The sequence below is a fragment of the Lupinus angustifolius genome, chromosome LG04 (genome assembly GCF_001865875.1).
Source record: "Lupinus angustifolius cultivar Tanjil chromosome LG04, LupAngTanjil_v1.0, whole genome shotgun sequence".
NCBI classification, from domain to species: Eukaryota; Viridiplantae; Streptophyta; class Magnoliopsida; order Fabales; family Fabaceae; genus Lupinus; species Lupinus angustifolius.
In genome coordinates, this window is record NC_032012.1 from 4,519,538 (window position 1) to 4,534,171 (window position 14,634).

Sequence of the window (14,634 nt, forward strand, 5' to 3'; positions counted from 1 at the left end):
TATGTATCTTCTAGTCCTTTTTAAGTACCACTGCATATACTCATAGTAGTGGTTCAAAGACATGGTATTTGCGGGTAAACCATCGACCACGTAATTATCCCAATTATTCCATATTTGAATCCAGCGACTATGCTTATGTGGCCAGTCACAATCAGTTTTGCCACGTAAGTCAACTTTGTGAAGTTTTTCACAATTCACTAGATCTTGTGGAATTGGTTGACCAAAACCAAATTGCCTCATAATCCGATCAGTAAGGTGTCATTCTACAATTGTGAAACACATTAGTGGCACACGTGATCGGCTTTTCTCCGAGATGTTTGGAAGGAATGGCAGTTGGGAATACAACATCCACCGAAACTGGTAAAAAATGTTAATAAAAAAGTTAACATAAAAAATATAGAAACAAAATGAAAGTTTGACTTATTATTCGTACATACAAATATAAATATATCTGATCAACGCGCACACGGTCAAACATTGCACGTATGATATTAACAGCATGTCCAAGGATGTTGGTGGTGATTAAATGGTGTGACCACCTATTATTAATCAATATTAGTTAGTAAAAAAATTTGAATCAATTTTATTAATTAAAAATTTATATATACCTTATGACTAATGGAAAATAAGGTGTTGGGTCACGTAGTCTTGGTGCAAGATTTTCAATGCGATCATATGCACATGACTGAAGGAGAGTAGTAGACATCATCCAATCTCTTTTTGATCACTAATTATTGATGCACGACATAGTCCTCGATAAAGACAAGCCAATACATGTGAGCCCCAACTGTATTGGAATGTCTCCGTTAAGTCGTCAAGCAAAGGAAGATACATAAGGTGGACTCGATTACCTGATGTATCTGGCATGAGAAATCCTCCGATCATTCTCAGAATAAATGCTCTAGCGTGTTGTTCAATAACAACTTCATTAGCATTCTGAGGGAGATCACAAAATGTCCTCTCAAGCCAAGTTAGTTTCACCATCTGCCCCATTAATTCGTTACCTACTGAAACGACACCCAACAAACGCATGCAAAGTGCTTCCCAATCCGTACTTGTCACTCCGATAACAACTTCTCCTTCTACCGGAATGCCAAGTTGGTAAGCTACATCCTCAAGAGTGGCGGTGACCTCTCCACATGGAAAGTGGAAAGTATGTGTTTCTGGTCTCCATCTCTCGATCAATGCTAATAATAGATGATTGTTGATTTCTACTGGTCGAAGTGTCAACAAGTTACCAAAAGTGGTGTTGCGGATAACTTGCAACATTGGTTCAGAAGGTAGTGATTGCCTAAAACAAGATCTAGGTCGAAAAGCACATTCAATGTCATTCCAGACATTGTTTGAGATATGACATTTTGCATGGTAAGTAGGGAAGTGTCAATTGAGAAGAAGGTTAGAATGAATATGTGAAAATAGTGGCAAGAAAGTGAGAAGAATGTTAGGATGAAGTTTGAAGAATGTGAGTTAGTGAATATATTTATAATGATTATTCACGTGTAACCACATTGCCAATTTGTTTGTGCACAAAATATCAAAAAGAAATTAAATTTTTCACTTAAATCGGCTATAGGAATGCCGAGTTATATAAATCGGCTATGGCAATATAGAGTTAAATGGCAATTAAATTTTTGACACATACATTGGCTATAGCAATGTCGAGTTATGTTAATCGGCTATAGGAATGTTGAGTTATGTTTCATAGAAATCGATTATGGCAATGGCGAGTTATATGTCAATTAAATTTTTAAATATTCCAAACAAATCGGCTTTAGCAATGCCGATTTGGGCACACGTAGAAAAATAATTAGGGAATCTTTGTCAGGGAATCTCTGCTATTTTTATTTGTACTTTGCATTTCATTGTGTAGTCATTCAGCTCATTAGGATTGCATTGTTTGATCATTCTTTATCTTATTCTACTTTGCATTTCATTGTATAGTCATTCAGCTTATTAGGATTGCATTGTTTGGTCATTCATTATCTTACATTGCTTTATCTTATTTGACTTTATATTGTATTGTGTAGTCATTCAGCATCTAGTCATTATGAATGCGTGTAGTTTTAGGTCTTCCATTTCTATTCCTTCGCAACATGCGCTTCACTAGCTTTAGATTGTAGCCAATTTATCTCTCCAATTTACGGGCTGGATAATATTGTTAAGGCATATGGATGTCACTTTCAACCGATTGGTAATGAAGAATATTAGCCCCCTTATTCTGATCCAATATTTAGCCCAATCCTCTAATGCGAATGAATAGAATTGGAAGACCTAAAACTACACGCATTCACAATGATATGGATGAAGTTCCTCTTGGAAAAAAAAATGTGGATAATGTAGAACTGAGGGACATAACAGGAAGACATGTCCACTAAGATCTAGAAAACTTGGTGAGTGTTCTACACAACCTTTCCATAATGACTAGTTTATTTTGTAATCTTTATTTTTATTATGTAAGTCTTTATTTTGTTATGTAATCTAGAATATTTTTGTTATGTAATCTTTATTTTGTTATGTAATCTTTAGAGACAAAAGCAATGAAGAATTAACGATACAATACAATGCAAAGTAGAAATTTTCTTCACGTGACAAAACAATGCAATGGACAGATTCTTCATAAAAGTGAAATGCATGTGATGAGTTATAATAAGACAAAGTAATGTAAGATAATGAATGACCAAACAATGCAATTCTAATGACTAGATGTTGAATGACTACACAATGCAATGTAAAATAAAGCAATGTAAGATAAGGAATGACCAAACAATGCAATCTAATGAGCTGAATGACTATACAATGAAATGCAAAGTAGAATAAGACAAAACAATGTAAGATAAAGAATGACCAAACAATGCAATCCTAATGAGCTGAATGACTACACAATGAAATGCAAAGTAGAAATAAAAATACTAGAGATTCCCTGACAAAGATTCCCTAATTATTTTTCTACGTGTGCCCAAATCGGCATTGCTAAAGCCGATTTGCTTGGAATATTTAAAAATTTAATTGACATATAACTCGGCATTGCCATAGCCGATTTATATGAAACATAACTCAACATACCTATAGCCGATTAACATAACTCGGCATTGCTATAGCCAATTTATGTGTAAAAAAATTAATTGCCATATAACTCGGCATTATCATAGCCGATTTATATAACTCGGCATTCCTATAGCCGATTTAAGTGGAAAATTTAATTTCTTTTTTATATTTTGTGCACAAACAAATCGGCAATTGAATTGAATTGGCAATGTGGTTACACGTGAATAATCATTATAAATATATTCACCAACTCACATTCAATCTTCACACATTCTTTAAACTTCATTCTAACATTCTTCTCACTTTCTTGCCACTATCTTCACATATATAGAATTTGTAATAGAGTATCTTAATTCATGGTCAATTGACACTTCCCTACTTACCATGCAAAATGATCATATCTCAAACAATGTCTGGAATGCCATTGAATGTGCTTTTCGACCTAGATCTTATTTCTGGCAATCACTACCTTCTGAGCCAGTGTTGCAAGTTATCCGCAACACCGCTTTTGGTAACTTGTTGACACTTGGACCAGTAGAAATCAACAATCATCTATTATTAGCATTGATTGAGAGATGGAAACCAGAAACACAAACTTTCCACTTTCCATGCGGAGAGGCCACCGTCACTCTTGAGGATGTAGTTTACCAGCTTGACATTCCGATATAAGGAGAAGTTGTTATCGGAGTGACAAGTACGGATTGAGAAACACTTTGCATGCGTTTGTTGGGTGCCATTCCAGCAAGTAACGAATTAATGGGGCAGAGGGTGAAACTCACTTGACTTGAGAGGACATTTCGTGATCTCCCTCAGAATGCTAATGAAGTTTTTATTGAACAACACGCTAAAGCATTTATTCTGAGAATGATCGGAGGATTTCTCATGCCAGATATATCAGGTAACTGAGTCCACCTTATGTATCTTCCTTTGCTTGACGACTTAACGAAGACATTCCAATACAGTTGGGGCTCGCCTGTATTGGCTTGTCTTTATCGAGGATTATGTCGTGCAACAATAATTAGTGATCAAAAAGAGATTGGAGGATGTCTACTACTCTCCTTAATCATGGGCATATGATCGCATTGAAAATCTTGCACCAAGACTACGTGACCCAACACCTTATTTTCTATTAGTCAGAAGGTATATATAAATTTTATCATTATGTGTAAATTTTTAATTAATAAAATTGATTCAAATTTTTTTACTAACTAACATTGATTAATAATAGGTGGTCACAATATTTAATCACCACCAACATCACTAGACATGCTGTTAATATCATACGTGCAATGTTTGACCGTGTATGCGTTGATCAGATACATTTATATTTGTATGTACGAATAATAAGTCAAACTTTCATTCTGTTTCTATATTTTTTTATGTTAACTTTTTTATTAAAATTTTTTACCAGTTTTGGTGGATGTCGTACTCCCAACTGCCATTCTTCCCAAACATATCGGAGAAAAGCCGATCATGTGTGTCACTAATCTATTTCGCAATTGTAGAATGACACACTGCTGATCGGGTTATGAGGCAATTTGGTTTTGGTCAACCAATTCCACAAGATCTAGTGAATTATGAAAAACTTCACAAAGTTTACTTACGTGGCAAAACTGATTGTGACTGGCCACATAAGCATCCTCACTGGATTTAAATATGGAATAATTGGGATAATTACGTGGTCGATGGTTTACCCGCAAATACCATGCCTTTGAACCACTATTATGAGTATATGCAATGGTACTTAAAGAGGACTAGAAGATACATATCTAGAGATGGAGCACACTCCGATGAAATGGTAACTTTTTTTTATGAATTAAACTTTCTTTAATCAATTTATTTACTACTAATTTTCTATAAACTTTTCAGTACACCTTTGCAAAAAGAATTTGTAATCAGAGTCGTCCTCCAGCATCACTTGTAAATCTCACATAATTTTTATGTGACGTATTCTCTTCTGGCCGTGAAATGATGAGAGTATTGGTTGAACTAGATCTCAATGTATACTCTACCCACATTGATGAAGCTCCATCTACTCATTATTATCATATATCGGAAACCGAGTCTTCGCAATGAACTGAAGTGGATACTCATTCTCAAACACACACGTCTTCAGTTACTCCTCCACAACAATCGAATGAGACCTCTCCACATGGAAAGTGGAAAGTATGTGTTTCTGGTCTCCATCTCTCGATCAATGCTAATAATAGATGATTGTTGATTTCTACTGGTCGAAGTGTCAACAAGTTACCAAAAGTGGTGTTGCGGATAACTTGCAACATTGGTTCAGAAGGTAGTGATTGCCTAAAACAAGATCTAGGTCGAAAAGCACATTCAATGTCATTCCAGACATTGTTTGAGATATGACATTTTGCATGGTAAGTAGGGAAGTGTCAATTGAGAAGAAGGTTAGAATGAATATGTGAAAATAGTGGCAAGAAAGTGAGAAGAATGTTAGGATGAAGTTTGAAGAATGTGAGTTAGTGAATATATTTATAATGATTATTCACGTGTAACCACATTGCCAATTTGTTTGTGCACAAAATATCAAAAAGAAATTAAATTTTTCACTTAAATCGGCTATAGGAATGCCGAGTTATATAAATCGGCTATGGCAATATAGAGTTAAATGGCAATTAAATTTTTGACACATACATTGGCTATAGCAATGTCGAGTTATGTTAATCGGCTATAGGAATGTTGAGTTATGTTTCATAGAAATCGATTATGGCAATGGCGAGTTATATGTCAATTAAATTTTTAAATATTCCAAACAAATCGGCTTTAGCAATGCCGATTTGGGCACACGTAGAAAAATAATTAGGGAATCTTTGTCAGGGAATCTCTGCTATTTTTATTTGTACTTTGCATTTCATTGTGTAGTCATTCAGCTCATTAGGATTGCATTGTTTGATCATTCTTTATCTTATTCTACTTTGCATTTCATTGTATAGTCATTCAGCTTATTAGGATTGCATTGTTTGGTCATTCATTATCTTACATTGCTTTATCTTATTTGACTTTATATTGTATTGTGTAGTCATTCAGCATCTAGTCATTATGAATGCGTGTAGTTTTAGGTCTTCCATTTCTATTCCTTCGCAACATGCGCTTCACTAGCTTTAGATTGTAGCCAATTTATCTCTCCAATTTACGGGCTGGATAATATTGTTAAGGCATATGGATGTCACTTTCAACCGATTGGTAATGAAGAATATTAGCCCCCTTATTCTGATCCAATATTTAGCCCAATCCTCTAATGCGAATGAATAGAATTGGAAGACCTAAAACTACACGCATTCACAATGATATGGATGAAGTTCCTCTTGGAAAAAAAAATGTGGATAATGTAGAACTGAGGGACATAACAGGAAGACATGTCCACTAAGATCTAGAAAACTTGGTGAGTGTTCTACACAACCTTTCCATAATGACTAGTTTATTTTGTAATCTTTATTTTTATTATGTAAGTCTTTATTTTGTTATGTAATCTAGAATATTTTTGTTATGTAATCTTTATTTTGTTATGTAATCTTTAGAGACAAAAGCAATGAAGAATTAACGATACAATACAATGCAAAGTAGAAATTTTCTTCACGTGACAAAACAATGCAATGGACAGATTCTTCATAAAAGTGAAATGCATGTGATGAGTTATAATAAGACAAAGTAATGTAAGATAATGAATGACCAAACAATGCAATTCTAATGACTAGATGTTGAATGACTACACAATGCAATGTAAAATAAAGCAATGTAAGATAAGGAATGACCAAACAATGCAATCTAATGAGCTGAATGACTATACAATGAAATGCAAAGTAGAATAAGACAAAACAATGTAAGATAAAGAATGACCAAACAATGCAATCCTAATGAGCTGAATGACTACACAATGAAATGCAAAGTAGAAATAAAAATACTAGAGATTCCCTGACAAAGATTCCCTAATTATTTTTCTACGTGTGCCCAAATCGGCATTGCTAAAGCCGATTTGCTTGGAATATTTAAAAATTTAATTGACATATAACTCGGCATTGCCATAGCCGATTTATATGAAACATAACTCAACATACCTATAGCCGATTAACATAACTCGGCATTGCTATAGCCAATTTATGTGTAAAAAAATTAATTGCCATATAACTCGGCATTATCATAGCCGATTTATATAACTCGGCATTCCTATAGCCGATTTAAGTGGAAAATTTAATTTCTTTTTTATATTTTGTGCACAAACAAATCGGCAATTGAATTGAATTGGCAATGTGGTTACACGTGAATAATCATTATAAATATATTCACCAACTCACATTCAATCTTCACACATTCTTTAAACTTCATTCTAACATTCTTCTCACTTTCTTGCCACTATCTTCACATATATAGAATTTGTAATAGAGTATCTTAATTCATGGTCAATTGACACTTCCCTACTTACCATGCAAAATGATCATATCTCAAACAATGTCTGGAATGCCATTGAATGTGCTTTTCGACCTAGATCTTATTTCTGGCAATCACTACCTTCTGAGCCAGTGTTGCAAGTTATCCGCAACACCGCTTTTGGTAACTTGTTGACACTTGGACCAGTAGAAATCAACAATCATCTATTATTAGCATTGATTGAGAGATGGAAACCAGAAACACAAACTTTCCACTTTCCATGCGGAGAGGCCACCGTCACTCTTGAGGATGTAGTTTACCAGCTTGACATTCCGATATAAGGAGAAGTTGTTATCGGAGTGACAAGTACGGATTGAGAAACACTTTGCATGCGTTTGTTGGGTGCCATTCCAGCAAGTAACGAATTAATGGGGCAGAGGGTGAAACTCACTTGACTTGAGAGGACATTTCGTGATCTCCCTCAGAATGCTAATGAAGTTTTTATTGAACAACACGCTAAAGCATTTATTCTGAGAATGATCGGAGGATTTCTCATGCCAGATATATCAGGTAACTGAGTCCACCTTATGTATCTTCCTTTGCTTGACGACTTAACGAAGACATTCCAATACAGTTGGGGCTCGCCTGTATTGGCTTGTCTTTATCGAGGATTATGTCGTGCAACAATAATTAGTGATCAAAAAGAGATTGGAGGATGTCTACTACTCTCCTTAATCATGGGCATATGATCGCATTGAAAATCTTGCACCAAGACTACGTGACCCAACACCTTATTTTCTATTAGTCAGAAGGTATATATAAATTTTATCATTATGTGTAAATTTTTAATTAATAAAATTGATTCAAATTTTTTTACTAACTAACATTGATTAATAATAGGTGGTCACAATATTTAATCACCACCAACATCACTAGACATGCTGTTAATATCATACGTGCAATGTTTGACCGTGTATGCGTTGATCAGATACATTTATATTTGTATGTACGAATAATAAGTCAAACTTTCATTCTGTTTCTATATTTTTTTATGTTAACTTTTTTATTAAAATTTTTTACCAGTTTTGGTGGATGTCGTACTCCCAACTGCCATTCTTCCCAAACATATCGGAGAAAAGCCGATCATGTGTGTCACTAATCTATTTCGCAATTGTAGAATGACACACTGCTGATCGGGTTATGAGGCAATTTGGTTTTGGTCAACCAATTCCACAAGATCTAGTGAATTATGAAAAACTTCACAAAGTTTACTTACGTGGCAAAACTGATTGTGACTGGCCACATAAGCATCCTCACTGGATTTAAATATGGAATAATTGGGATAATTACGTGGTCGATGGTTTACCCGCAAATACCATGCCTTTGAACCACTATTATGAGTATATGCAATGGTACTTAAAGAGGACTAGAAGATACATATCTAGAGATGGAGCACACTCCGATGAAATGGTAACTTTTTTTTATGAATTAAACTTTCTTTAATCAATTTATTTACTACTAATTTTCTATAAACTTTTCAGTACACCTTTGCAAAAAGAATTTGTAATCAGAGTCGTCCTCCAGCATCACTTGTAAATCTCACATAATTTTTATGTGACGTATTCTCTTCTGGCCGTGAAATGATGAGAGTATTGGTTGAACTAGATCTCAATGTATACTCTACCCACATTGATGAAGCTCCATCTACTCATTATTATCATATATCGGAAACCGAGTCTTCGCAATGAACTGAAGTGGATACTCATTCTCAAACACACACGTCTTCAGTTACTCCTCCACAACAATCGAATGATTTTGGAAATTTTAATTATTCATCCAACTATTTCTCATCAGCTTCTCAAATGTCACAATCATCAATAGTTGCTACTACTTCATCTACACCATTATCGGCATATGATTCTCAACAATATTATCGTCCTACTATGTCATCCACATACATTTTTTGCTATGCAAAATAACGATGATGAAGTTCTGGTTGAGGATATTGATGATGATGAGCCACAATTTGCGACGTGGTAGAGGGAGAATCCCGCAGTAGAGGGAACAACAATTAAGAGTTCAACCGCCAAGAAGAAGAAAACCACCTCCATGTGGGACTTGATCACATAGACGTAATTAAGGTTTAATGAGATTTAATGTATTAGAATTTTAATATTGTAATTTCTTTTGCAATAAATTAAAAACTCATACATCCTTCTGGACAGTCGATTCTCAATAGTAAAAAAAATTAAAACAAAAAAATCCTACATGATTAACGATTTTGGTTTTATAAATATTAAAACCAAAAACTCCTACATAGCTAACGATTTTGATTTTAAAAATAAAATAAAAAACAAAAACTCCTACAGGATTAACGATTTCTATGGAAATTCATTTAAAAAATAAAACGGGTATGTGGTTGACGAGTTACGTGGGCCAAGGAAAAAAATTGAAATCGTGGATCAAGTTGCCGATTTATCAAAATCTATATTACCACTGTAATAAGTATAAAATCTACACTACTATGGTAATATTGTAGTCAAAGTATACTACATCAGGAAATTTGCCGCTCAACATGACTCAGTGATATTGATTTTTTCTATCCTTCCACTTCTTTATTCATGACACTGTACTAAGAAAAACAAAAATCATCTCAAGCTTTCAAGACACGGGAGCTCCACATTATGACATAATAAACCTTTTTACTTTATTATTATAGAATCAAGCTCATTCAAATGAGCAAAGAAGTAAAGTGAGGTTGTAAGAGTGTGTCTAAACTTGATTAGTTAAGTTCATCTAGATCTCAACTCCATAAGAAAAGATCTAGTAATGGAAAACCCTTACTTTGTCACTTCACCCGAAACTCACTTTAGATAAGTTTTTTTTCCCATCATTATAAGTCCAGTTATAAAAATGGTATTGTATGGAACAATCATCAAAATAAAACAGATATATGTATGATATATTCAGCATAGAAACGTGCACTTAACATGGAGTAATCTAACCTTCATATGAGCCCTCAAAACCAGAACGTAAAGATGAATGAAATGGCGTTTGAGTAGTGGGCAATTGCAAGGGCTTGAATAACATGGTCCCCACTAACCGCACTCACTGGATCACGTTTTTGCAAAACACAACTACATAGATACAACCTGTTATCAAAATTATCAATAAGTTATTAGATAACAAGTTTTTACACATAGGGATATATCAATATAATTTTAAGATGTTTATCCCTTAGGCCCAACTTGAACCTCCAACTGATCGGGTGTGAAGTATGAACCAGGGAGGAGAGAGGCAAGGAAAGAACAAAATACTTTCAATGCTGCATAGTTTTCTTCAAGCCTTTTCCTAGTATAGTATTCTTTCCCATGCTGCATTGATGATATGTTTCTTTAAAGCATTTAAAACCCACAAAAAACAGTTTCAACTCCATCAAACTTGATAGACCAAGTGTCTAAACATATATAGTATATGAACGTATCTTTCATAGGGATAATATACATGAAAAATCCAATAACAAAACAACTAATCATTACAGTAATACAATTGCTCCATTTCTGTAATGATAAATGCAGCCATAAATCTTGAAACAGAATCAAACAAGAAGTGAAAATGCACATGAAATACAAATAGTAAACCTATACCCACAGAAATAATATTATTAAAGGACAAGTGCAAGGAAAAATATCTACCTAAGATATACACACGAATTTTGCAATATTTCCTGTTATCACCGCATCATATTTCTCCACTTGTCCTTCAGATCAACCTTAAGAAAGAAAAATAATTGGAGTTTTAATAAAAGCACAAGTCAAAAAAGAAACAAAGCCAAAAATTCTGGTTCTTAGATTGCATACTCCACTTCTGTTTTCAAATACGTCACTGTAAAAACCTCGGATTGCTGCCCAGTTTCCTTCTCCAAACCTATAACGAAAATATGGTTAATGAGAACATGAAATCATAATGCACAAAACTTGTTGCTAAATTTATTAATTTCAACTATAACATACACATCCATGACAGTTCAGAAAAATTTATGGGTTGAGGCACATACTTGTTTACACCGGCCCTTAGTGTCTCCTCTTCCAATGAAGTCCATTTCCTTTTCCTCTTTCTTGGCTGTGCCTGTTGTGGCGAGTTATCTAAAGAATCATCCCACTGCAAAGAGAGGGAAATAACTAATATTCCAATGCAAAAGATATACACTAGCACAAACTGAGTACCCACAACAAGAAAAAGCATCCATAAAAGATACTCCTCACCATCTGATTATGCAAAAAATCAAGACTGTTTTGACCACATCGGCAGAATGACAGGCCTCTGCATAAGATGGTGGTAATCCTTCTGGAGGAAGACCTCCCTCCAAGAGAAAGCAACCGTTTTTACAGAAAAATTATCTCAGACAAGATGCCGCCCTTTAGAGAAAAACTGGACCCTTCCTAACAGTTACAAGGAATCTACTCCCAGAATAAAACAGATAATTTAAAACATGAACATGATTACCTCATAAGTACGAGCTGTAGCTTTCCGTTCCAATAAGTTGGGACAACAAACATTATTACTACAACGAACAAAAGGCTTCTTCACAAGATTAGCATCATTTGGTTGAAAAGGTACAATACTATTGCAAACATTTGGATCTGGTACATCTCCATTCTGGTCAACATTTGGATCTGGTACATCTCCATTCTGGTCAACATTTGGATCTGGTACATCTACATCTCCATTCTGGTTTCCAATACTTGGCCCATGATTTATGTCTTTCCCTGCCAAATTGGATCTTACAACTTCAGACATTTGCAATGCATCAGCAAGAGGATCCTTAACCAATGCTTGCAGCTCCAAAGAACTCGATTTAAGGGATTCTCGAACTTTTTTAACTTCAGCACTAGGAACAGTATCACATTTGCTCCATGATTTTGCTGGTTCCACTTCCTCAGTACCAGTGAGTTTAACTCCCTTATGGCATCTATGTAGTACAGTGTGCTTGAATCTATGCTGAAGATTGCCCTTCTGAATTTCTACTAGGGACACAGACATGATAAACAGAATGTAAATAACAATAAAACTGGTGTAGGCATAGCAATTTTTGACAGTGTTGTAACTTGTATCATTGAATTTTATTTTGAATAAGTAATAATGAATAAAAGCCTAAAAGGATGGTCCAATGCACGAGGCTCCCACCCAGCGAGTTGTAAACAAGCTCGTACCATTGTAGCTTGTTTTAAATAAAAAATAATGAATAACCTATTAATTTTAAAAACATAGTAACATTTGTATAAAGAATAACCTATTAATTCTAAAAACATTTAAACCGTTGATCTAAGGCATAAATAGCAAGATAATAACTACAAAAAAGACAAGGAGCATAAGGAAAACAAAGAGTAAAGCAACACTGTTAAACAAGTTTAAGCTTTAAACGTTTAAAGCCTTGAAAAACTAAGAAGTTTGAACAGAGAGGAATGAAGTGAAAAACAATGGTAGTCATGATGGTCGCAGTTAGCAATCCTGATTCAGGACCATATATTTAAACTTCAAAGTTTAAACACATACCATTGTGTGTATTACCTGGTTCCTAATCATTCACTGGTGAAACGTATAATTCAACCCAAAAGAGCACTAACATCAAATTTATAAAGCAAAACGCATAGCTAAAATAGCTGTGAAATGAAAATATTTGAACTCTCTTTTAAAACAGAACAAACCTTTCTCTTTCTCTGCAGGCAATTGATGGTTTAAATCAATAGAAGCCCCAACTCTCTGTTCCAATTCCTTTTCATTGCCCTGATTTTCATTCTCCACACCACATGCACCATGACCATCATTATTATGATTGCCATTATCATTATCATTATCACTATCAACATCATTATTATGATTATCATTATCAGTGCCATCAACATTGGCCAAAAACTCTAACCCTCCATCACTGTTCATAACCGATTCTCCACCAACATCAAAGCCAAAACCCTTCGCCTTTGTCATCACCTCCACGGAATCAAGAAACGACGGACCGATACCCTCCCATGCCTCCTTCAAATACACCTTCACCTCACTAAACGCCTCAGTCCTACTATTCAACTGCACCAGTCTCTCACAAACCCTAGTATCCCATACCGCGGCCTCCAAATCATCCCTCCACCGCACCAATTCCTCGGAGAACAACCCGCTCCGGCGACCGGCACTCTCCATCCTCGTCACTCTCCCGCGCCAGATCCTCCTCACGGCGGCAAAGTAATTCCCCGCAGCGTCATCGGGGCACGCAGCGAGGTACTTGACGGTGCACTCGACCGCAACGGCGCAGAAGGCGCGGCGCATTGAATCGGTGACAGGAACGGCGTCGTTACAGTCGATCTCTTCGATGAGTTCGAGGATTTCGAGAGCGGTTTCAGTGATGGAAGCATTGGAGTGGAGGGTGCGAAGGGTGCGGAGGAGGAGGGTTTTCTTGAGGCTGGAATCGGCGCCGGAGAGAGGAACGGCGGAGAGGGTTTTGGCGATGAGGGAATCGGGAACGGAATTACGGAGGAGGAATTCGAGGACCCAACGGGAAACATCGGGGTCCATTTATTTGGAAAGCTTCTCAGTTCTCTAATGGAATTTGTTGTTGGAAAAATTAGGCCTTTTCTATACAGTTTTTGGTGTTAAATCAAGGAACATTATCATTAAAGTGACTCAGCTGATGTTATTAGGATAAGAAATCAGAATATGTAATCTATTTGCTATTCAAATTATCAAAAAACTATTAACACATTAGCAATATACACATGTTAATACTAACTCTTGTCATAATAGCAAGTGACACATGTCAATACCTTATATAAAATTTATTTACTATTTAACAAAAAAACTATTGCCACATTAGCGATGTACACATGTCAATACCAACTATTGTCACATTAGCAAGTGACACATGTCAATACCTTATGTAAAATTTTCCTCTAAAAAGTTCTCTACCTCTTATTGTGAAACCTCACCTCACACATGAGATGAAAAATTGTCTTTATTATTTGTTTCGGTTTAACATAATAACTCATTATCTTTCTTTCACACTTTTTTCTATTCTTCCACATCTTTCTCTCACATTTTATTCTAAAGCATAGAATCATCTCTCTACTTTTTACTCCCTCATTTCATCATTTTTCTTATCTTCTACCAATTTTTTATATTCTTGGTTCGTATTCTTCTTCTATTTCATTTCAT

At 35.2% G+C, this 14,634-nt stretch overlaps 1 protein-coding gene across 3 annotated transcripts; it reads right to left on the reverse strand.

Moving 5' to 3' along the window:
• On the reverse strand, positions 10,337–14,077 carry LOC109345201. Of its 3 annotated transcripts, none has more exons than XM_019584053.1 (6): positions 13,140–14,077; positions 11,938–12,455; positions 11,489–11,592; positions 11,292–11,358; positions 11,126–11,203; positions 10,337–10,608 (listed from the first exon to the last, which is right to left on the reverse strand). In XM_019584053.1, exons 1-5 carry the CDS (start codon positions 13,996–13,998, stop codon positions 11,165–11,167), a joined length of 1,587 nt encoding a protein of 528 aa, XP_019439598.1. In that variant the 5' UTR covers positions 13,999–14,077; the 3' UTR covers positions 10,337–10,608; positions 11,126–11,164. The 3 variants fall into 3 exon arrangements, with proteins under 3 accessions (XP_019439598.1, XP_019439597.1, XP_019439599.1); XM_019584052.1 differs by having other exon boundaries at positions 10,364–10,583; positions 11,127–11,203; positions 13,140–14,076; XM_019584054.1 differs by lacking the exon at positions 10,337–10,608 and adding an exon at positions 10,648–10,805 and having other exon boundaries at positions 11,127–11,203.

What these genes read in the sequence shown, in the direction of transcription:
- LOC109345201 (XM_019584053.1), bottom strand. Translation starts at nt 13,998, where the DNA reads ATGGACCCCGATGTTTCCCGTTGGGTCCTCGAATTCCTCCTCCGTAAT. An exon ending in GCCTGCAGAGAAAGAGAAAG is followed by an intron (nt 12,456 to 13,139) that starts GTTTGTTCTGTT and finishes TGTCCCTAGTAG; the next exon opens with AAATTCAGAAGGGCAATCTT. An exon ending in TATTTGAAAACAGAAGTGGA is followed by an intron (nt 11,204 to 11,291) that starts GTATGCAATCTA and finishes TTCTTTCTTAAG; the next exon opens with GTTGATCTGAAGGACAAGTG.